The 25092-nt window shown below is 40.6% G+C and overlaps 1 protein-coding gene across 2 annotated transcripts; it reads left to right on the forward strand.

Annotated features, from left to right (window-relative positions):
- The first annotated feature begins 1974 nt into the window (after positions 1-1974).
- Positions 1975-24547, forward strand: LRRC72 (leucine rich repeat containing 72). 2 transcript variants are annotated; one of them, XM_053359712.1, is made up of 9 exons: positions 1975-2170; positions 3757-3830; positions 11703-11772; positions 14461-14542; positions 15778-15891; positions 20491-20580; positions 22084-22242; positions 23255-23282; positions 24368-24547. In XM_053359712.1, exons 1-9 carry the CDS (start codon positions 2063-2065, stop codon positions 24531-24533), a joined length of 891 nt encoding a protein of 296 aa, XP_053215687.1. In that variant the 5' UTR covers positions 1975-2062; the 3' UTR covers positions 24534-24547. The 2 variants fall into 2 exon arrangements, with proteins under 2 accessions (XP_053215687.1, XP_053215688.1); XM_053359713.1 differs by having other exon boundaries at positions 1978-2143.
- Positions 24548-25092: the final 545 nt, after the last annotated feature.

Here is a 25092-nt window from a genome sequence, read left to right on the forward strand (position 1 = left end):
TCAAAAAAGACTTCAAAGTCAAAGCCTAAGGCATCTGCTCCCAGAGGCCTAAAGCTGCATCTTCTCCATTTAGAAGTCTGCTGTTCAGTGATTAATCCTGCTGTTGGAAATGTTCGTGATGACGTAATTTTCCTATAAGAAATGAAAACTTTATTTCTATTCTTTTCTTTTATCATTTGATCTGTCCCCATAGAGTTCTAAAGTGAGAGTTTTGGCACATTTTAGTCTAAACATTTTTTTTCCATGTGTGAGACTTATAATAAATACCCCGTTTTTATGTGTAGTTGTGCTTCAAAGTCACATATGTTCTTCCTTGGTGTATGGGACGACTGTGTCACTCCAATTACAGTACCTAATGTAGCTTTAGTAACTAAAAAAAGGAAAAGAAACATGATACACTGATATACGTGCTATGGTTTATTTACTTAAAAGAAAACTGCTGATAAAACAGGCACCATGGATACTAAATCTCCATGAAAACTAAATTTCTTTGACACTATTTTTAGCTCCATCCATTTATCATTTATTTTACAGAGGTACAGACAAGGGCTGCATTCATACCATACATTTAAAGTACCATGATACTACTTTAGGCAACCAGGGCTTCCCCCAAAGGATTATGGGAGCTGTAGTTTGTTAAGGGTGCTGAGAGTTATTAGGAGACCCCATTCCACTCCCAGAGCTATTACTTCGAGAGTGGTCTAATAAGCAATCCCTCTTCTTTTCAGAGAACACTGGGAATTGTAACTCTCTGAGGTGAGTAACAACTCTCAGCACCCTCAACAAACTACAGCTCCCAGAATTCTTTGGGGAAAGCCATAATTGCTTAAATTGGTATCATAGTGCTTTAAATGTATGGTGTGAATATGGCCAAGGAGATACAGGCACATAAGTAAGTCAGTCCATGCCACCTTCCTCAGATTTATTTGTCCCTTGGGATTCTCCCCAGGCCACATTTTTCATCAGCCCTTCCTCATACCCTGTTCGAGTATTTTCGCCCGGCTGAAATGTGCCTTTGAACTCTATTAATACTTCTGGTAGGCCTGGATAGAGAACTGAGGCAGGTGTGTAGAAATACAATTGTTTTTATTTGTAACTGTTTTTAGAACTGTTTAACTATTCTAGAGTGTTTTTCTTTGTTTTACTTTTTGGTAATTGTGCATCTGTTTGCTGCCCTGGACTCCTCTGGTGGGGAAAGGCAAGATATAAATTCAGTGAATAATAAATCTGATGCAGAGGACACAACAAAACACACATGACCAAGAATATGACAACTAGAACTTGCTTTTCAACGGTTGGCTCAGCACCCTGAAGGAAAGACAGACAGAGTTTTGATATTCCAGCCACAAAACAACACCACCCTTCCCTCCCTCAGCCCATCGCAAGCACTCCATGATTGCTGTTCCCCTTTCCCTGCCTCTCAGTGGCTGGCTTTGCTGTGATAGTTGACTGGGAAGCGCAGTTCCAAAATGGCAGCTGTTTAAGCTGCAACAAGAGCCTGGAGTGGGAGCAGGTGAGTGCCTTCAAGCACTTGTCTGTTCCCGTGCAGAGAAGCTTTGTGTTCATATGGTGTGTGGAAAGGGATGCCACCAATAGACCACTTGAAAAGATAACCCCAGTTACAAATGCACCCTTTTTCTAATTCTGCATGTATCTCCTTTCCTTCATCCACTACAGACCGCGATGTCCATGGGCAAGGCTTTGTGAGTTCACCATAAATGCCAGGCTGCTCCTCATCTTCACCAGTCTGGGGTAGCCAGGTGGAGAGGCTGTCCCCGAGTGAGCAACTATAAGGCCAGCTGACAGGTGTGGTCGCAAGGTGGAGAGCACATCCGCCTGCTGGCCTGATGCAAACATGCCAGAGGAAAGTGAAAGGAAAAGAGGTGGAAGCGAGTTTCAGGTGTGACAGTTTGAATGAGGCCAGTGTGGAAGGCTGTCGCCATGTCTTTAAGGAAGGTTGAGTTAGAATGTCAGTTAGACGCAGTCAAGCTGGATTCTGCTTCTCCTCCTTTGTGAATGAAGCATCCAGGGGAAGGTTGGTTGGTTAGCGAAGGGGGAGATTATGGACCCTGCGTCAAGCCTGAGAGAGAGGTCTTTGAGAAAGCCTGGGGAGCCACGGTGCAGCAGTGCAGAGGCTGCTGAGGTAGGCGGATGGATGGTCCAACTGAGAGTAAAGCAGCTTCTTCCTGCATCTTGAGCCAGTGTGATGGAGTGGTTAAGAACGGTAGACTCGTAATCTGGTGAACCAGGTTCGCGTCTCCGCTCCTCCACATGCAACTGCTAGTCACGCTTCTCTGAAGTTTCTCAGCCTCACTCACCTCACAGAGTGTTGTGGTGGAAGAAGTGAAAGGAGAATGTTGGCCGCTTTGAGACTCCTTCGGGTAGTAGAACTCCTATTAGAATAAACAAGTTCCATTATAAATACTGAAATACCAAAGAATATGGATCACAATGTGTAACAGAAAAAGAAGTAGAAAGTTGATTTAATAGTGTGTGAAAGAAAGTAATAGAAATAGAAAGAAATTGGCAATTGAGTAGATTGGAAGTCTAACACAGGGTGGCATGAGGGGTGAGGGACAGTGGTGGGAAAAGGAAGTATGTGAGGGATTGTGTGTGGGTATGTATGAATATTTTTAAGGATTGTATGAAATGGTATGTTTGTTTGTATATCCATAATATGTATGTATAAATGTATTAATGTTGAATTATTTCAATAAATCTTTTAAAATTAAAAAAAGAGAATCCTTAGGGTAGTGACAAAGCGGGATAGCAAATCTATCCTCCTCCTCCTCCTCCTCCTCCTCCTCCTCCTTCTTCTTCTTCTTGAATTTCATGACATGGCAGGGGTGAGGAAGAGACCAGCAGTGCCTCCTGTGTTGTAGAGGCAGCATGGGGCTGGGGGCTTCTGAAAAGGCTGCAATTGAGGCCTCTGAGGAACATGCCACAGCCATCGCTGCCCCTGTGGCAGCAGCAGGCAATGCCTTCCTTAGAGGCCAGATCTGCTGTACCTGTGGATCCTGCCGCCCAAGGCAGCCACCGCACCTTGCCTCATGGGTGGGCCAGCACTGCAGATTACATCTGTGTCTTAAACGTCTCTGTTGCTTGGTTTTGTTTTGTTTTGATCTGTCGATGCAAGATTGGTAGTCTGAATTGCCTGCCAGCTGTAGTTCAGCACATCAAGGAATCCTAAAGCTGGTTTAAACAGTATCATGCTTGCATCAGTCTGGTCTGATAAGAAACTTTGGCAGAAAACGTCCAGCCAATTAAGAATGATATCATATGAACTGGCCCTAAACTCATGTTCAGCCATGAGTTTATTAACTCCCGTAGAACAAGGCTCCCCACCCCCATACTCTTATAGCTATGCTTTGAATATATGATTTGTAGGAGTGAATCTTTTTTTCCCTTCCAAATTCCCATGACTCTAGACTGACTAATCACGAAAAACAAAGAATTAATAGCTGAGAGCTATATCGCAATCCTCATATCTATGTTTCTTCCTCTATCTTCCAGGAGCCAGTGTTGCCCCAAGGCATTCAGTGCTGTCTTCCCCACAAATATGTGGTAAGGCATGTACTGAAGCGAAATGAAGTAAGGAGGATAAAAACTGGAATGTAATAGCTGTAGGTATTTTTTCTTTCTTCTATTCAAGAATAGGCGAGAAAGAGATCCTGTGAATTCAATTTCTCTTTTTATATGTAAGAATATATTTTGTTTAATTATGTGCATTGTTTCTGACACACCATTTGTTTCCAGGCTTTAGGAAAACAGTTGAAAATATGTGGCTATAAGAAAAATAATGAAGTTACCGATTTGTATCTTGGTGAAAAGTAAGTACCGTATATTCTTCTTCTTTTTTTGCTGATTTAAGGCACTGTTCTGTTAGGCTCAGCTGAAAAGAATCAATTTTTAGCCTGATTAATCTTTAAGCAATAGAAAACAGAACTTCTTTTTGGTTCTGTGAAAATAAAATAGTTTGTTTCCAGGACCAGTAAGTTGCCATTTCATTCTTAAATCTTTATTTTGTGAGGCCAGCGCTCATCTTAAGAAAGGTAAAGGACCCCTGACCATCTTAAAGAAGGTAAAGGTAAAGTCCAGTACGAACGACTCTGGGGTTGCGGCACTCATCTCGTTTTACTGGCCAAAGGAGCAGACGTTTGTCCGTAGACAGTTTTTCCAGGTCATGTGGCCAGCATGACTAAGCCGCTTCTGGCGAAGCCAGAGCAGCACACGGAAATGCCGTTTACCTTCCTGCCGGAGTGGTACCTATTTATCTACTTGCATGTTGACATGCTTTCAAACTGCTAGGTGGGCAGGAGCTGGGACCAAGCAACTGGACCTCACCACCGACCTTCCGATTGGCAAGCCCAAGAAGTTCAGTGGTTTAGACCACAACGCCACCCGCGTCCCATAGGGCTCATCTTAGAAAAGGCTAAATATCAGAATTCCCTTAGTGATGTACAAATTGTGCTAGCAGAATGGTTTGCACAAGAGAAGGCGCAGGAACCAGCATAATGCACAATCATTATTATCTTCCTTACCATAACACAGTAGGGGTTGCTCTAGCAGTCAGAGAATGTTGAATGTAGGCCAGAGTTTGCACATCCAAACCAGCAAACTGATTTGTAGTTTCCCTCCAAATCATAATTGCTCACCATGATTTGCTTCTGCTTTGCAGTTTAGGCATATGCTAAGCAGGAAGCAGTTCATTGTATCTGCCCAAAGAAGGGGAAGAAAGGACCAAATAACCAGAGCATGGTTGTTTCCACACCTCCCAAACCATAGTTTGCAACATTACTTCTAAACTGGCTGACTTGTGTTGTGTTGATTGGAGCGGGGCTGCTATAAAAAGCTAATAAATATTTAAGTCTGTGCATTAAAATCCTCCAGTACTGTTAATGAAGCACAGGAAATTCTGCTTCTGAGAAAGCTGTCATCTTGAGGAAATTGATTAGTTTAGTTGTAAATTGGAAAAGAATGCTGGAGGCCCAAAGGGCATGCAAAGACTAGAAAGACCTGCATAAAGAGGCAGGTTAAAAAAATTATTGGAATTAAACTCTCCTTGGAAGAAATGTAATGCCTTTGGGTGCAATCCTCAGATGAGTTTCTCCAGATATGTTCTATTTATTTCAGTAGAATGTCTCTAGAGTAAGTGGTTTGAGGGCTGCAGTCTGTTCATCAAAAGGGTAGGCCTGGAGATATGGGGCGGGGGGGGGGGATGAAGCCAATTAAAAATAAGTTTAAACTTTTGGAGAGAGAAATAGGAGATAACTTGCATGTGGATAGAAGTCAATAAGGAAAAGTGATTGTTGTGTGTGCATTGTGCAGAGCTCCAGCATTCTATAAATAAAAACATCATGGGATTGAGAATTTTGCCCAGGTATGTCGTTTTGTCAAGAGTCCTTTAAGCCATGGCTAAATTGCCAAGAATCTGTGCCATAACTGAATGCAGTACAATGGTACCTCGGGTTGCATACGCTTCAGGTTACATATGCTTCAGGTTACAGACTCTGCTAACCCAGAAATAGTGCTTCAGGTTAAGAACTTTGCTTCAGGATGAGAACAGAAATCGTGCTCCGGCGGCATGGCAGCAGCAGGAGGCCCCATTAGCTAAAGTGGTGCTTCAGGTTAAGAACAGTTTCAGGTTAAGTATGGACCTCCGGAACGAATTAAGTACTTAACCTGAGGTACCACTGTATGCAGAGTATCTGTTCCGGGTTTTCTTTTTCCCTAGAGAGATCAAACCAATTGCACTAGGCTTCCTCTGCCATTGTTAGACAGGCTCTTCAAGCCTGGCAGCAGACCAAATAGAAGACAAGTGTTCATTCACCACATCATCTAGTTCCTGTTAGGTGGGAAGCCATACATCTCCAGGTATTTCCTCTCCCCAAATGGTTCATAGCTCCCCCCCCGTCTTTAATATACATTGATCATGACAAATGGAAAGAACATTGAGAAATAGCTGCAATATATGGATATTTTTTACTTTTTAGATAACCACTTAGGGCCAAATGTGTCATGGAAGATCTGAGGTACATGGAAGATCTCACCTTCTTTTGTTTTCACCAACAGCAGTCATGGGTGGAGGAAGCTGGGCTTTTATGAGTACAGGAAGCTCCCCGCTTCAAAAGAGGCCCCTCTAACTTACTGTGATGGTAATTGTGATGCCAACATATAAGAGAAGGACCCTTGCTGCTCGTCTCACACCTGAAGAGTGCTAATGTTAATATATGAATGGACATTTCCCCCATGCACTCAGTTGCTTTGCAGTGTGATCACTCAGACCATTAAGTCTCTAATTAACTACGGTTTTTGTTTCATCCAAAACAAGCAAAACAACCCAGATTTATTGCCCCAAGACCCATGGTCCTACGTTTTAACCATAGACAACTCCAAATCCAATAAGGAGAGCATTCCAACAAAGAAGAACTGGAAGCTGGTGTTGCTTCAAAACAAGCTTGTTTTTTCAAGCTATCCTAAGCCTCCAGGATTTATATCACAAGAGGATCGCAAAGTCCATTTACTGAACTTCCTTAAGGCATACATGCCAGGTACTTTGAGTAATCCCTCGGAGTTGGACAAAGTGGAATATCTATATTTTGATGGCTTGCTTGCAAGGGCGGTGGTTACATTCCATGATCGGAGATTGGCAAAACTGATATATAAACACAGAGAACACCTAAAGACAAGTGGTGTAAAAATATCAAGATACTTTAAAAATGAGGCCTCCCCATCCCACTATTCCCCAGTCCTGAATCCTCGACTGCAGCACCTCATCAAAAGGCTGAATACCACACTTTAATTGATATAAAAGCCAATGAGGACTCGCCTAATCACCATCCAGAGTTACTTACTAATGATCTTCTAAGACCAGACTCTCCTGGGACTTTATATGAGGCGAGCCAAGGTAACGGGTTTGATAGTTTTGAAAATAACTTAATTAACTCCTACTGCGCTCTCCCCCAAGAAACTCAGAACAAAATACTCGATAGACTGAATAACCTTTGTTCTTGTCTGACAAAGCTGACGAAGGACCAACTGGGACCACACAACCAAAACATATCTGATTATGTCCCAGATCAGGCTTCATGCTTCTATCGTCACGAGCTGGATTTATGGGTCGGGAAACCCTCCGTCACCCCACGCCAATTGGTTGTTGCGGAGATGAATCCATCCTCTCAGATCTTGGAATCGAAACGCCCCTCCTATAACCCAGCTCGCATGCAACCCATCTCAGAGGCAAACCTGGTCACTACATTAGCATGGGATAAAATGAGAGAATTAAATGAGACTGAATTGGGCTCCCCAAATAAAGTCCCCAGCATGGGTGCGCCAGGTTGCAATCTTAGCATTCCACCCTCCTCAAATGTGAGCATACTGAATACATCTTTAAACATCATCGAATTAGCATCTGAACTATCTGAACCCGATGAAAGGGCTAATAGTAAGAATCAGAGGAACTTGGTGTGACATCCGGAATGCACCACGCATACCTCACTAGCACCCTTAAATCAAAGATCTCTCCAAACTCTTTCTATTATGTCCTGGAATGTAGCTGGACTCTCATGTAAATTAGCTGATTCTGATTTTATAAACTTTCTTGAGTCTTATGATATAATACTTCTGCAGGAAACCTGGTCTCTTAAACCTTTAAATATTCCTAATTTTATTACTTATAATTTACCTGCTACTAAAATGTCAACAAAAGGTCGCCCTAAAGCTGGTTTGATCTGTGGTATCAAACAGTCCTCTAACTTTAAAATTAATTATATCAGAAATATTGGACAGTATGCACAACTATTATCATTTTCCATTGTTTACAGGGAAATTCTTCTTTTAAATATATATTTTCCTCCCTTAGAGTTAGAAATTAAACCAGATTATGGTTGGAATATAGTCTCTGAAGAGTTGTATTTAATACGTAGTAAATCCCCAAATATCCCCTTGATTGTAATGGGAGACACCAATGCTCGAATTGGATCAGATAATACAGCTCTCTATAAACACTATGTCTCAAATCTAGCTGAAGACGCCCCTCTTCCATTGAGAATAGGGAGGAATTCAAAGGACATCATTATTAATAAAGCGGGAGGAAAACTCTTACAATTGGTTTTAGAATTTAACCTCTCATTTTTGAATGGCTCAATGTGGCCGGATATTCCAGGAAATTTTACCTTCAGCTCCAAAAGGGGTAGGAGCGTAATCGACTATTCTCTAGTTTCCGTTGAAATGTTAAATGAAGTTGCCTCTTTTACAGTTGTACCTCGCTCAGAAAGTGACCACTTCCCAATAGTTTTAGAGATGTACATGAATCCTAGAAATAATGATATTAGTCCTCTTATTAGTATTGATAAGACTATCTATGCCAAAAGAGTTTATATAAGTGATAAAAATAGGGAGGATCTATTAGCAGTATTTGAAAATAACCCAGTTATTCTTGAACCTGTGGCTAACCAAAATTTGATGCCCCTGGAGGATAATGATTGTTATTATAAGACTATCCAGGATTTATTTTCTTCTTTTTTAGACCCTCAGTTCAGCAACAAACCTTCAAATAAGTATAACTGGTTTGATAAAGATTGCATTAACTATAAGAAAGAACTTAGAACTTGTCTAAAAGAAGCCTATATTACCAACTCTCAAGGTCTCTGGAAGACTTATTTTGAAATGAAAAAAGCTTTTAAGAACATGCTCCTGGAAAAAAAATCTGAGTTCGCACTAGCCAAATGGTCTAAAATTGTTACTGCATTAGAAATTAAAGATACCAAAACTTTTTGGTCACTTCTCTCAATAAAAGATATCATTGATTTCCCTAATATAAGCGATGAGGCTTGGATTTCACATTTTACTGCCGTTTTTTATGATCACCAAGTTTGTAAAAAGGAAAATTTGAAATTTTCTCTGGCAAAAACCACACAATTTCAAATTACTGTTGAGGAGATGAAAAGGATAATCTCTTCGTTTAAGCAAGGGAAATCACCTGGTATGGATGGCATTCCAATAGACCTGTTGAGATTAGATGTAGAATGGTGGGCCAATAAACTTGTACCGCTTTTTAATTCTATCTATTACTCAGCTCTTGTACCTAAGTCGTGGAACAACTCAATAGTGGTACCAATCTTTAAAAAAGGTGATAGGAATTGCCAAGAGAACTACAGGCCTATAAATTTGTTACCATGCATAAGTAAAATCTATGCCAAATCTCTGCTTATTAAATTGGAAGAATGGATGCTGACAAAAGGTCTACCTGTTAAAGAGCAGGCTGGTTTTAAGGCAGGCTCGTCAACTCTTGACCAGTGTCTAGTGTTAAGTCATCTTGTGGATAAATATGTCATGAGAAATAAACGAAAACTCTTTGTGGCATTTGTGGATTTAAAAAGTGCCTTTGATTCGGTCGACCGCAATAAACTATGGACTAAACTAGAACACCTTGGTATCGACCCATATCTACTTACACTGATTCAAAGTTTACATTCTAATAACCAAATATATGTTAAAGTATCAAAAGATGGTAGACTGGCAGGTCCTATTCTGAATAATCGAGGAGTTAGGCAAGGCTGTATCTTGGCCCCTACCCTATTTAATTTATTTCTATCTGACCTACCATTATTTCTTCAAAATGCAACCACTCATACTCCTTATTTAAACAATAGCCCACTCTTTTTATTACTTTATGCAGATGATGCTGTAATTATTTCACTCTCTGTTTTGGGTTTAAAAAAATTATTTAAGAGTTTCTCAAAATACTGCTCTCTCAATAATCTCAAAATTAATTATGATAAGACAAAGATTATGCAATTCAGAAAGAGAGGGAACCCAAAAGGGTGTATAATTAATGGACATCTAATACAGGAAGTTAAGCACTTCAATTATCTGGGAATCACATTCAAAAATAATACGAATTGGAATACACATATATGTGCTGCAATAGCTAAGGCCAAAGTGACAGCCCACCATATTAAATCCTATTTTTTTTCTCCAGTAGGAAACAGATTTATTCCAGCTGTATTGCAAGTGATTGACATGAAACTTTGTGCCCAACTTCTATACGGCACACCAGTGTGGATTTCAGGTGACCTCAAGAGGTTGGATAAATTTCACGCATCCCTTTTGAGGTCATTATTAGGACTTGCAAACTCTGTAAAATATGAAACAATATGTTGTGAGCTGGGAATACTGCCTTTATCAGTAAGGGCATGGCTGAGGACCTTGAAATATTGGATCTTCCTCCATTATAGAGCCCTATCCCCTAATACTATACTTTATGATCTTTTAAGTGATAGGGCAATCTACAATCTATCAGTGATTTGTAGGAGAAAACTGGATTCGCTAGGGCTCACTTTAACTGATTTTGAAATCTCTGATCCCAAAGATATATGGGAAATTATCAGGAAGACCCTCACAGAAAAAAGTGTTCTCGCCATGCTTGAGGTTGCAAAGCGCAGCACCTGCTCTCCTATCCACCTAAATCTCCCTTTGTGTAGAGATTTCCAAAAGGGATACATGACAAATCTGAAGGAACATGAATCGTGTAGGCTGTTTATGTTGGCCAGATTTAACATGTTTCCCTCGGCGGTAGTGAGAGGAAGATACTTAGCTATCCCAGAATCAGAGCGTCTCTGCAAATGCAGAAAACAGGAACCCGATACTCTAGAACATATATTCTTTTCCTGTGATTTTGGCAGCTATGCCAGAAGACAATTATTTGAGGCCCTAAAATTTAATGGACAGTTTTTTACACAACCAACTGTTCAGGACCTGCTGGCGGACAGCGATGATAAAATTACTTTAATAGCGGCTGAATTTTTAAGTGCTGTCCATGAAGAAAGAATGGGCCATGATAAAGAGACTTAGTGGTTCTAATGGTAGGTGATGTTGCTGTGTTGTATTATATTATTTATGTACATTGATTTATTTTTTGGAGTTAAGAATAGGACTGGGATAAATTGTGTTCGCTGAGCCTGTATTTTATACAGTCTGTATATGATGTTTGTTTGTTAATGTGAGGTGTGATATGCCTAATAAAGGATTTTGAATTGAATTGAAAAACAACCCAGATTATCAGCTTCAGAAGAAGCCAGAATATTAAACCATGATATTATATCCTGGCTTGTTCCAAAGCTGCTAACCAAGCTGATACATGATCATCTGAAGTCAACCACTGATACTTGCGTTCCTCACCAAATATGAGGTAAAATTGTGGAGACTGAGAACTGTTGGTACTTAACAAAAGTCATTTATTTACTACTTTAGATGCTCAGCAACCACTGGGTGTGAATGAATTTCCATATACAGTGGTACCTCAAGTTACAAATGCCTCAGGTTTCAGACGCTTCAGGTTACAAACTCCGCTAACCTGGAAGAGTTACCTCGAGTTGAGAACTTTGCTCCAGAATGAGGACGGAAGTCGTGTGCTGGCGGTGAAAGCACGCCTCTAGTTAAGAACAGTTTCAGCTTACGAACAGACCTCCAGAACAAATTAAGTTCGTAACTAGAGGTACCACTGTATTACTTCATAAGCAGTACTGTATATGCTTTTCTGACAAAAGAGGATTGCTTACTGCCAACAGTACATGAGCACATTGAATCAAAAAGCAGCTGTTACTGATGAAATTACATAACTGCTTCAGTGCTTATTTCTGATGCATGATAGTATATCAAAGTGGGTATTAACAACTGAAGTTATATAACTTTTGTTTTAGAGGATTAAAAGAAATCCCTGATTTATCACAGTTCCGGATATTAAGCCATTTGTGGCTAAATAATAATAAGGTAATAAATATAAAGTTTACATTATTTTTTACACTTTTAACTTTATTTTTGGCAATAAAAAGTAATGGGGGATTTTGTAGCATTAAAAAAAAAAGCTTAGAATTTGTTGAATTTATAGACTGGGTCCAAAGCTAAAATGCAACCCTATTCATTTCAAGAAAAGAGATTTAAACATATGCCTAACTGCCACAATGGAATCAAATTTTGGTTGTGTGTTTAGTACTAGTACAGTGGTACCTTGGTCCTCAAACTTAATCTGTTCCAGAAGTCCATTCCAAAACCAAAGCGTTCCAAAACCAAGGCATGCTTTCCCATAGAAAGTAATGCAAAGTGGGTGAATCCGTTCCAGGCTTTTAAAAACAACCCCTAAAACAGCAATTTAACGTGAATTTTACTATCTAATGAGACTATTGATCCATAAAAATGAAAGCAATAAACAATGTACTGCAGTCACACAATCAATCAGTCAGTAGCTGAACTGGGTTCCACACAGTCATAAAAACAAAACAAAAAGAGCCTCAAAAACAAAAATGCAAAAGAGATAGCAAAAACAGACAGACCTCAGCATAACACTAAAAACGGAAGCGTGGCACTCAAATTGGAAGCATAATGCTCAAAACGGAGCACATTCGGCTTCCGTAAAAAGTTTGCAAACCGGAACACTTACTTCCGGGTTTGCAGTGTTTGAATTCCAAGTTGTTTGAATACCAAGGCATTTGAGAACCAAGGTACCACTGTACAAGTATCACCATATGGTTGGGAGAAAGGGCTGTAAGGGATGGAAAAACTCCCATGTGAAATTGCTGGTCAGTGCAAACAATCCTGACCTCTCGGGACAAATGATCTGACATTTGTCAGATACTTTCAGCAGCTTCCTCTGCTTCTGTATTGCTGAGGCAGGGAGAATTTGCCCTTGGGTACTTTCCCAGAGCCATTTGCTCCCAACCCCTGGTGAGCCACAAACACCATCCTTTGCAGTTCAGAGCTTTTTGGTGCCCCCGTTTGAGACTGAACATTGAGTGCATTTAGGCAGCCTCTATAATGAGGCAGGTGCACTCCCTGGACTCTCAGGGCAGAATATATTCAAGCTTAAATGCAGAAACATTTATCGAATAATGAATTACATGTTATAACAATTAACCAAGAAGAATAAATAGGCAGATGGAAGGCTTTTTGAAAGTCACACAATAGCCACAGCTTCTGTCACTGGCTGCTCATGTATGACTGTAAATACATACATACATTTCTAAGGCTAGGAAAAGATACTGTAAAATTCCATATAATTTGGGAGAACATACAGGTTTATCGCCTTGGGCTAAGAGTAATCGCATGCCATATAATGTCAACCATGTTGAAAGGCTGCCGTTATTACAATGTTTTGCATCTTTCAGTATGCTAGCAAGCAGACAGCTTCTTTGTACAGCTCAGACCTTTACAATGTAGGGCCACCTCTATGCTTGCTTGCTTGTGCACCCCCTGGGTTGATTCCAAATACCTGTTGCTTGTTTCCCATACCTGTGGAAAGTTGAAAGGCTGAGAGAGTGGAAGTCTTGTGAGCTGTTGCTGGTGGAGGAATAGACATAAAGTATCAGGGAGTGCGGAAGGGGAGGGGAAAGATAACCTAAACATGAAATATAGGATGCAGAAAGACTTGTGAGGTGGAGAAAGAGTGTAAGAGAGGGATATTATATATATTTTTAAAGCAAAAGAATGAGACTGTTGGATGGGAGAAAGGTAAGAACACCACATTTATTGAATACAGAAAGTCTATGAGGGCTCTCACTCACACACACAAACATTTTATTACATCTATCCACTTCCACAATGCAGTTCAAGGTGGTTTACAGGCCACTGAGCATGGCTAAGTTCAGCAAGCTTGCTGCATCTTGTCCCTTCAGCCAATGTGCTGGGACCAGCTTATCACTTCCACCGTTTGTGAGAACTGAGCCATTGTTAAAGGTGCCCCAGACTTCTTTGGGAGGAATGGCACGATATAAATTTAGTAAATAAAATGTGCATTCTACCTGATCCTTGTTTAACGCTCTAACAATCTGTATTTTCTGAGAATCTGTATTCTACTATTACTGTGTTTACATAACTGTTTTGATTTTTACATTGTATAAATTATACATTGTATAAATATTAGGTTATGTATTGACATTTGTATTCTGTGATGTAAACTACCCTGTAGTCTTTTGATGAAGGTCAGAATATAAATTTAATTAATACTAATATTAATACTTATAATATGTAGCAGATTAAGTATTAGCAGACTATATATCCTTTGCTGAAGCTCTCCTTTTCCAGCTATATGTGGTTTGTGTCACTTCAGGACAAAGGATGAAGAGGGTAAAATGGCTGAGGTTTCAGCACACTGGGTGGCATTCAGTGAAGGTTTACTAAGAGCAGACCTACTGAAATTAGTGGACCTAACTTAGTTACGTTCACTAATTTCAACAGTATGGCAATCATATGACATGCAAAAACACGTTATAGGGAGATGCTTAATATAGAGGGAAAGAACATTTCTACTGTGCATTTTGAGGCCTGTTATATTTTTAATCCGTTATATGGGAAATTTCACAGGCGTATTTAAACCCACAAAGATAGCATATAATATATGCTATATGGTATAGTTCTTCACCAATAAAATCACATGAAGCTATTGTTCTAATTCTCATAATTCAGATTCAGAATCTAACTATGTTGAAGCATAACTGCTGCTTGACAGAACTGTACCTCAACAATAATGAAATCCGAGATATATCAGGTATGGCATTAACATAATCTCTTGTGAACCGGGAGTGATTCCTGTGAGCATATATGTGTTAAATTTGGTTGAAATAAACTGCAAGAAGTCCTGGAAATAAGACGAGTGGTGCTTCATGAAAATAGAATGGGGGAATGTTCTTTGGCCCCATGGAGCCTTCAGTGTGGGTTTTCTCAGGGCTCGATTTTATCCCTCATGCTGCTTAATCACAGAGTGTGGTCATCCAGAGTTTTGGAGTATGTTGTCGACAATATGCTGATGACACACAGCTCTGCTTCTCCTTTACACCTGCAGGTGAGGCAGTGGATGTGCTAAATGGTTGTCTTGCCTCAGTAAAGAATTAGATGATAGTCAATAAACTGAAGCTCAGTTCAGATAAACTGAGGTCCTATTAGTTGGTGGCTCCCTAGCTCTGATGGCTGGGAGGTTGATGGGGTTACACTCCCACTGAAGGAGCGTGTACAGAGCCTGGGCATTTTTCTGGTGTGGAGTGCCTTCCATCAGATTCAATTGGTGGCCCGGTTCCGCCTTTATCTGGACAGTGATAGCTGAACTTCTGTTGTTTATGCTCTAATAACCTCTAGGTTAGATTACCTCAAGGTGTTATATGGGGGACTGTCTCTGAAGATGGTTCAGAAACTTCAGCTAGTGCAGAATTCAGTGACCAGGTTTCTTACTGGGACAAGATGGTTTGGAAACATAACGCCCATCCTGGCTTGACTGCACTGGCTGCCAGTTAGCTTCCAGGCCGAATTCAAATTATTGGTTTTGACCTATAAAGTCTTAAACAGCTCAGGACCGCAATGCCTCAAGGATTGCCTCTCCCCATATGAATTTACTCTGTATGAATTCACCCCATCTTCATGTGCCTCCTCCATGACAGGTCCAGACAGGCAACATGAGAACGGGTCTTTTCTGTGGTGGCTCCCTGTTGGTGGAGTGCTCTACAGAGGGAGGCTTGTCTTAGATATCTTTAGGCTCCCTTCAAACACTTTCCTCTCTAACCAGGCTTTCAGCCTTTTAACTACCTGAGACCTTTTAGAAGTGGGTTGGATGTTTTTTAATGTTTAATGTATTTTGGTTCAAATGTATCCATATGGGTTTTTTTGTTTGTTGTTCATTTGGTTTTTGGTTGTAAGTCACTGGGCAAGATAAGGAGATGTAACAAACTGAAGAAACAAAATATGAGCACAAGTAAGGCATTATTTTATTGTTAATTGTTGTTGCCATTTTAGGTGCTCTGAAACATATTCATGTGTTGCAAATCCTGATGCTTCACAACAATCACCTGAAAACCCTGGAGAAAACTGTGAAAGAGCTTCAAGGAATGCAGCATCTGCAGACCTTAAGTAATCATTTACCTTTCTCTCTCTCTCTCTCTTTCCTCCCCATGCAGCACAACATTGACAGGACCCCCTCATACATTTAGTAGAAAACAGATAGTTTTGAGGAGAAGGATTGAATAAGATATATTAGCCTTTTTTGGAAATGCTTTTTGCTGAGCAAATAAGATTCTCTAATTAAACATACCAGTATCAGTTTTAACTAGTGTCTGCATTTGTTTTATTTTACGTTACTGACAGAGCAAGGGGTAGATGAAAATGCTTGAGACTCTGAAATTTCATATTAAGATAAACAAGACGGTGCTGGCGCCACTAAGCGTTGCTGCATTCAAATCGCCTTCAGGGAAGTGGGATTATAAACTGTTAACCTGTTGAAAGTGAAAGTGTAAGCAATCTTTCTCAGGTTTTTTCCCCCTCCCTAAAGGAATGTGCTCATAGATCATACCAGGGCTTTTAAGAAGCAGGAACTAATTTAATGCCTCGGTAAAGTAATTAATAGAGGTATTTAATATTGTTACAGGCCACCCTAATCTCTGTCGCGTGGTAGCAAGGGATTCCAGGGGTCTTGGTGCTTAACCAGGGTTTGTGTTTCCTTGGGGGAAATGATGCTGTAATATCTTAGAAATACAGTTTATTGACACATGTTTACGCCTGAGTTTTATGGAGGGAGAGCTCACAGCAATTATATCCCAAGAGGGGGGGTGCTGCCCTTCAGTCCCACATGGTGTTCTGTCCATTTCCTTCTCCTTCTTCCCAGAAAACCCTGCTCCAAAAACATGTTGCAAAAGGACACCCTCTCTTCCTGTGATGACATCGCGCCCCACGGTTACCCTGGCAACTTCCCGCTCTCATCTCTGCTTTTGTCTTCTGCTAACTAACACACATCTGGGGGGAAAGGACAGTATCTGCGTGGTCAATTGTTCTTTGATGGCCCAGTCACATTTCTCCTTGTGTTCTTAATGGCAACAATGGCAACTTTGGGGGGGAGGGGGGCCTCAAATATTTTATTGGGGGTGTGTGTCAAAGGGACCTTGGCCCCTCAGTGTTGGCTCCTATGCCAAAGACCTTTCTATTCCAGCTTTCTATTCTCACAGTGGCCAACTTGATGCCTTTGAGAGGCTCACTAGCAGGAGAGGAGCACAACAGCGCCCCCTTCTCATTGTCCTTGGCAAATGGCATCCAGAGGCCTGTGATACTTTTAAAAGCAGGGGTCAGCAAACTTTTTCAGCAGGGGGCTGGTCCACTGTCCCTCAGACCTTGTGGGGGGCCGGACTATATTTTGGAAGAAAAGAAATGAACGAATTCCTATGCCCCACAAATAACCCAGAGATGCATTTTAAATAAAAGGACACATTCTACTCATGTAAAAACACGCTGATTCCCGGACCGTCCGCGGGCTGGATTTGGGAGGCGATTGGGCAGGATCCGGCCCCCGGGCTTTAGTTTGCCTACCTATGTTTTAAAGGCAACCAAGATGGCAGCCAACACGCTGGTAAAAAAATCAATGGTTCAACAATATGCTGAGTGAAGTATTTCCTCTTGTCTGGTATTATGAGAGGGGGGAAGGTTGTATAATTTCTCCAAATTATGCACACCTCTACCATGTCCCTTTCTTACTTGCTTTTTTCCTGAATGAAAAAGCCTCCAATGTTGTAAACTTTCCTCAAAGAGGACTTGCCCCATTGATCATTTTGACTGCCCCCCTTTTCCAGCTCTATAACCTCCTTTTTCGAGGTGCAGCGACCAACACTTTAGACAGCATTTCGACTGCAGTTACTCCATAGATTTGTATAAAGGCCTTCTGATATTCTTGCATACGGAGGTTTTAGGCTCTGTACACTATTCAAAGTGATGAGATTATTTCTACAGAGATGATTAAATCTCTACTTCATAGCCATAAAAGTAGTGTTCTTTCTACTACTGCCATCTAGTGGTTCTTTGCATGCAATCCATTACCATCATTTATTTTTGAGCGAGGAAAAAAATCACAAAAATAGATGAACGAGATTTTTCAGGCTATGGGCAGAAAAAAAGATAGATTATGTTTTTTATCCAGATATTGTCATTATTAAAAGAAACCACTGATATATTGAAAGTGTCTTCTCAAAGCACAAAGCACTAAAATGCCTTACTACTGAGTTGCTTCTCTGTCAGTGTTTTAAAGCTTTCCCCCTCTGCCATGAGAAAAATGGAGTAGCATAATGAGCAGGTTCACAATTAATATTAAAACATGGTTTAGCGCTATGTGTGTGAGTAGAAACAAGCTTCAGCAAAATCTTGTGCTTTCACCCTTCCCACTTGCCCTCCCCATGTGGCCAGGAGAAGGACTTTGCTAGCATTTAATTTGTGGGTGATTTGTCTGTGTAATTAAATAATCTTCAACGTGTTTTGAATGGGGTTGCACTTCTTCTAGGAGAGAAAGTTTGTAGTTTGAGGATGCTTCATGATCCAACACAGGTTAGCCTCAGAGGCAGAGAGTGTGTTATTTCTGTTTCATTGGATATACCAGTTACGACCCTATCTGGGTAGAGATAAGCTTGCAGCAGTTATCTAAGATCCGATAATCTCCTGCTTAGATAACTGTACTGTGTTATATGAGATGCTGCCTTTGAAAATAGCCTGGAAAGTCCAGCTGGCCCAAAATAGAGCTGTGAGATTATTGATGAGTACAGGTGTATATATAAATATACACCTGTATATATCTTTTAAAAAGGTGATAGAACGGATTGAAGAAACTATCCAGGCATCTCTTTATTAGCTGCAGACGGCAAAATTCTTGCAAGCATCTTAGCAAACTGTCTCCTAACAATATCAGAGGCTGCCCTTTCTGAATCCGAAAATGGTTTTCGACCTTCTAGGGGGACAGTGGACATGATTTTCACTTTTCGACAGCTTCAACAACAATGGCTCTCAAAGTGCACCATTCAGTGTGGGATCAGGTGTTAAACAGGGTTGTGTTATCTCCCCAACTCTATTTATTAGTTTCATCGCAATGATCCTATACTTTGTCAAAGGGAAACTCCCCACCGGAGTAGAAATCATATATTGAACAGATGGAAGGCTCTTTAACCTGAATAGGCTGAAAGCAAAGACCATTGTGTGCTTAGAGAGAGACGGTGGCCATTTCATGTGCTTTGAAGTAAATCTATACTCTACCAGGGAAATGTCACGGCCTGCAGTATTCTGCTGGTATTACACACTTATCAGCATTTCTTTTATACTGTGCAATGCAGCAATAGAGAATCACATAAGATAGTTATGTAATGAGTTTAGGGTATGGAGGACACTGCAGATGACTTAAAGGTAAAGGGACCCCTGACCATTAGGTCCAGTTCTGAATTACTCTGGGGTTGCGGCGCTCATCTCGCTTTATTGGTCAAGGGAGCCAGCATACAGCTTCCGGGTCATGTGGCCAGCATGACTAAGCCGCTTCTGGCAAACCAGAGCAGCACATGGAAACACCATTTACCTTCCCGCTGGAGTGGTACCTATTTATCTACTTGCACTTTGATGTGCTTTCGAACTGCTAGGTTGGCAGGAGCAGGGACCAAGCAATGGGAGCTCACCCTGTTGTGGGGATTCGAACCACTGACCTTCTGATCGGTTAAACCCACAGCGCCACCCGCGTCCCATGCAGATGACTTACCTGCATTAAGTTCTGAAGCATTTCAGCCACAAGACCAATGATTTTGATAAAATCCCAGACACCTAATTCCTGCTAGTCACTTTTTCTAATGGAATGATAACCAGCAATCTGCATAAAAAGATGTGAATTGCCCCTTTGGCCAGGATACTGGTTATTTGTGTAATCTGCTCTTTGTGCAACTGTGTAAATACAGAGGATTTGGACTGGATCATCTAGAATCCTTTTTTTTACATGTTGAAGACAAAGAATTCTGGAACCAACTAATGCTGGTTCCCATTGTACACTCACTGTAAAAAGAAAGGTTCCTATTTCCCCACCAAAGAACAACCGTCAACTATGATGTGCCAGCAAATCACGTTGGGTTTTTTATATATATAAACAGGAACTAAATTAAATGTGTTGTGCTGATCTAGACAGACAAAATGGAGCAGTGCCTTAGTCAAAGCTCAGCTGTCACGCACAAAAAGGAAGATTAAAATTAGAGCAGTTTGATTTTCTGAATGCTTTTGTGTTCACCAAAGTCTGATGAGGAATCTTGTGAGTAGCCAGACCAGTCACAACACCTCTCAGCCAGGAATGGAGAAGTGGAAATTCTTTTACAGTTATCATATCTGTCTGCTCGATATATTTGGGCTTTGGTGGGGCTTATCTGTCTGTGTTAGCCCTGGGAGGGCGAGATGCATTGGTGCAATACATGATGGGAAATTTGATCAGAGTATCAGAATCTATCTGGTTAATCATAAAGAACAAGCAAGAACTTCAAAGACTCATAACAAGTGGCAAAAAAGGCATTTGTTACAGATCTTTTTTCATGTACCTCACAACGTTCAGGAAGGAGGTGCTTTGTGAATACAAACTGGTTGATTATGTCTGTATAATATCTACTGAAATATGGAGGAGGTTGCCAAGTCTTTGCTCAGTCATTTTGACCATTGTTCTCTTTGTTTCAACTCCTGCAGACCTGTTTAATAACCCCATGTCTCATGATCGCAGATACCATCTGTACGTAATATACCACATTCCTTCAGTAACATTGTTTGACAGAAAAGGTAGAAACTGTTTCTCCCCCGCTTTCTTTTCTTAATAGACATGAAGGATAATCACTTAATGCTTTTATATCTGAACAAGAAGCAATATATTTGTGGCTGCCCTTACTCAGCAGCCATCAATTTTGTAAGATTACATACAATGCTTGTTAGTATTGGGTGGATACATTGCAGGACATCGTTCATCTTTAACAGAATTATCTGGCCCTACTTTTAAGAAACCGTCATGGAAATGAACGTGCATCTATAGCCTGGTTAAGTGAAATTGTAACCGCTTATTTATTTCAGTTTCCAGGGGAATTGTCTTTATTCGTCTATTACCACACAAGCAACAACATTTTATTGCTCCTTAAAGACACATAGATTTATCATGATTATTATTTGCTCTCCCATCAGATGTCAAGGAGATGTGTAACTATACAAACTTTAGAAGACATCTGAAGATAGCCCTGTATTGGGAAGATTTTTAATGTTTAATGTTTTATTTTGTTTTTATATATTTGGAAGCCACCCAGGGTGGCGGGGCAACCCAGTCAGATGAGTAGGGTACAATTATTATTATTATTGCATACATTTTTGTCCAATGCATCTGTTGCATGAAGGATTTATTATCCTCTGCTGATGGATGCAGTTGTGTGTGAACGTAAACAGTGAGGTCAGAAGGCAGCGAAATGCAAAAAGTACAGACCAACCATTACAGAAGTATTTAAATGTTTGTAAAGTAAGCATAGCGGCCATTCACAAAGCAGTGCTGAAAACACAAGTAGCTGGCATTGCAAAATTAATTTGCAAAGTTAGTTAATTAATTTCGTGGAACAAGCCCTGTGTGATGCTTACTAAAACTGGCCTACTCAAGGTGGACTATAGAGTTTATTACAGTGGTGCCTCGCAAGACGAAATTAATTCGTTCTGCGAGTCTTTTCGTCTTGCGCGGTTTTTCGTCTTGCGAAGCACGGTCCGTCGCAACTGCACCTCTTCAAGCGGCTTTAAGAAAAAAGGAAACAAACTCGCAAGACGTTTTCGTCTTGCAAAGCAAGCCCATAGGGAAAATCGTCTTGCAAAGCAGCTCAAAAAACGAAAAACTCTTTCGTCTTGCGAGTTTTTCGTCTTCCGAGGCATTCGTCTTGCGAGGTACCACTGTATTTAATGCCTTTCACATACTAGCAGTAGGAAGTCCTCTCAATTCCCATAACCAAATCAATTGTAAGCGACAGAAGGAAGTTTCAAAAGGAGTTTGGAATATATCAGGGGAGACTGTAGCTCGGGGGTGTGTGTGTCAAAAAGCTCCACAGGGAGCAGAGGTAACCCATGGGTGCACCTAAAAGAGCTCTCTTGACTGTGACCAGAAGCCTGCCTCTCTAGAAACATTAAGCTACTACTATCTGAAAATCACACAAGTCGCAACATCCCTTAGTGCTAGGCTGGCACCCACCTAAAGAATAAAGAAATATAGTATGTCAGCAGCTGGTTGAGCTCCAGATAATGCTGTCTATTCCTATGTTACAGAAGTAACTTCAAAAGAAAGAGTATCAGCTGTTCATATATATGACCATGAACGGTCCCTCGTGCTTCATTCTATAGGATTTGGGAAGAAAATCGATGAACCGTTTTTGCCCAAGCAATCATTTTGCCTAACACCAACCAAAGTGATAAGATTGCCTCCAGGTATTTAACAGTGATTCAGAAAATAATAATTATAATAATAATGCAGATGAACAACCATTGCCTCCTTACATTAAATGACTTTCATAGTTGTATAATTGCCTTGCTTTTTAGCAGTCTACTTGGGATTCTTTGAGGGCTTGCTGTGATTTACGCTCATTGTCATTCTAGGCTTCTCAGTAAAAGCTGTTATCTTTTAGAAGAAAAAAATCATCATTAAATTACTCAGGGTATTTACTGTATAATTCAGCTATTCTTTCCTTTTCCGGATATCTAATATCAGTCTTTAAGATTTTAAAGCTTGAAAATAAAAAGGGCTTGGCATGTGCTGCATACATATAGCTGCTTTCCTTCTCATTTATAGGGCAGCCTTTTCACCTGGTGGGTCAGATACTCCCCCCACCCCTTTGGCAGTCAATGTTTGGCACATTAGGAACAAATGAGCAAGCAGAATTGAGCTCTACATATAACAGCTGGAGGGCAGGTTCAATCCTGCTTCCTGCAGGGATTAGGTGGGTGAGCAACCTCTCCTGCACATCCCAAACCAAGCAGAACTGAACTCCCCAAGCCCCAGCTTGATGGACATGTGTTGTCAGGTGTCAAGCAGGCAGGCAAAACTTGGCCCACAAGTCATAGATTTCCAGTTTTATGGCAAGTGTTTTCAGTTGTATTCCAGTGACAGCCATTGAAGATTCCTAATCTGTGCACAAAAATCTTTAGAAACCTCTACCTGCTGCTGCCTTTTTCTTAGTTATGTGTAGTTGAAGCAGGTGACAAATGGGAAGCAAATATGATTTTGTCCACAGGGAGAAATCAATCACAAGTTAACTGTATATAAGGCTAAGTGAGTAACTAGAAAGAACTATCTCACTCAGTGAACCATTTAGGCCAAATTGCGAACTTACAAAACTTGCCATTTGAATCTAATGGAATTTAGAATTGACTGACGCTGTTCAGTATTCTGCATGTCAAGGGCTATGCAGACTTGAATAACTTTTTCCAATCTTTGTTTTAGGTTGCGAGTTTGGAAATCACCTGGTTAAGTAAGCAAGATCTGCCTTTCTTTTATTTCTAATCCATTAATATTTAGATACGAAGCTCCCAGTCTAACGGCAACTTAAAAACAAAAGAGTTGTTTTGCCCTAATACATCATGCCCACTTCATCAGATGCATGAAGTGTTATCCCTGGCTAGCAGATACAGGTTAGCCAGCCACTCCATTCACATTGCCCCGGTGTGTGTAGTAACCGGCTACTGTGCATAGAGAAGGTGAACATAATCTGATAATGAAAAAGGGAATTGTGGTCAGTACTAAAAACACCCCTTTCCCAACAGGCCTTGTAGAATAAACACCTCTCAAATGCATATTTTTTATTTTATTTTTTACAATCTCTGGTCAATATGCAGCACTCTCCAAGAAAATGCTGTTTATTTCTCTCTCTAGATCAGAAGCGGACAAATGGTTCCTTGCAGCCCGCTTTCTAATTTTATGCAAATTGCAGCATCCCCTCTTGCTGAACAGCAGGGGAAAGGGGGCACTGCTGTAGTCTCATCTCCCTCCCCTCCCCACTTGTCATTGGCTAAGCAGAGGTTGGGGGGCTGTAGATACATGTTTGCTCCTCATTCACCATGGGGCTCCACACAAGATTCCTTCCATCCATAAACGTTTCTGTGTGTGTGAAGAGGTAGATGTGGGTGGTTATCTCCCCCACCCCCATAAAACCCCACATCCATTTATTTTGAGAGTACATGCCCATGAGGAATGGATTTTAACATGTACCTCAGCCCCACCTGTAAGCCATTCCTCCACCCATACAGATGAGCAGTAGGAAAACAGCTGAGTTGTGTGGAAAGTGTGGGGCATGGCAGCAGAGTCTTGTTGCTCAGCTGGGAAGTGGGGGTGGACTGCAGATAAATATTGGTAGTGAAACCACCCCCATTCTGTTTCCCCTGACTTTGCTTTACTTCTTGACTAAGTGGTACAAAATAAACCATAAGAAATGTTGGGTGCCATATTAGTGTAAAATCCATTCACATTTAAACTTTAGTTTTAGTTTTCTTGTTGCAAAAGAAAAAAAAACTGGTCATTTACTCCCCCCTCCCTGCTTTTTGTTTGGTTCTTTGGAAGGATTCCGTATGAAAACCCAGAACATGCTGTACTTGTGAGGGCCATGAGGCGATCTGTCATGGAGTTCGCCACTGTTGACTGGGAGAAGATGCCCACCTGCGAAGAAAAACGCCTTGGCAGCAATCCAGAAAAAAGGCCAGAGAGACTGACAATTAAGTTTCGATAAATGTGACTCTTCTCTGACAGTTGTCTCTTAAAAAAACCAAAACAAAAAACCACATTTCTTTTGCTGCTCTTGGTATTGTTGCGCTTTAAACATCAATTAAAATCATTTCAAGCAGGAAAAAAAATCCAGTTATGTTACCATTTTAGCACTTAATGCATAGTATGAAGGGGTGATATTTAAAGCTATAAAAATCATCTGTTAGTTAATCAAGCCTATGGTTTGAAGTTGGGTTATTGAGCAGTTGACCATGGTTTGCTGTAAGCCAGATTCCTGATCTGCATATAGGTTTAAGCTGAGATGCTTTCAAATGAAAAATAAACTTGGACCCAGGTCAACAACCCTTTCTCCTTACATTTGCACATACTCCCAATCCAACTGGGGCGGACCTTTCATGCTCTACCTATTAGTACTTAAAGATTAGTGATACTAAGTACAAACAAAATCATGATGTCTTATAAAAGTGTAGCAAAATGCCGTGAGCCTATTTTCCTGGGGAACACTAATATTTTCATGCTATGATGTGTTCTTAATCATTGAGCCACTTAAGTGGAAAGAGAAA

The sequence above is a fragment of the Podarcis raffonei genome, chromosome 12 (genome assembly GCF_027172205.1).
Source record: "Podarcis raffonei isolate rPodRaf1 chromosome 12, rPodRaf1.pri, whole genome shotgun sequence".
Taxonomy (NCBI): Eukaryota; Metazoa; Chordata; class Lepidosauria; order Squamata; family Lacertidae; genus Podarcis; species Podarcis raffonei.

What these genes read in the sequence shown, in the direction of transcription:
- LRRC72 (XM_053359712.1), top strand. Translation starts at nt 2,063, where the DNA reads ATGGACCCTGCGTCAAGCCTGAGAGAGAGGTCTTTGAGAAAGCCTGGG. An exon ending in TGTGGCTAAATAATAATAAG is followed by an intron (nt 11,773 to 14,460) that starts GTAATAAATATA and finishes CTCATAATTCAG; the next exon opens with ATTCAGAATCTAACTATGTT. An exon ending in TTTGGAAATCACCTGGTTAA is followed by an intron (nt 23,283 to 24,367) that starts GTAAGCAAGATC and finishes GTTCTTTGGAAG; the next exon opens with GATTCCGTATGAAAACCCAG.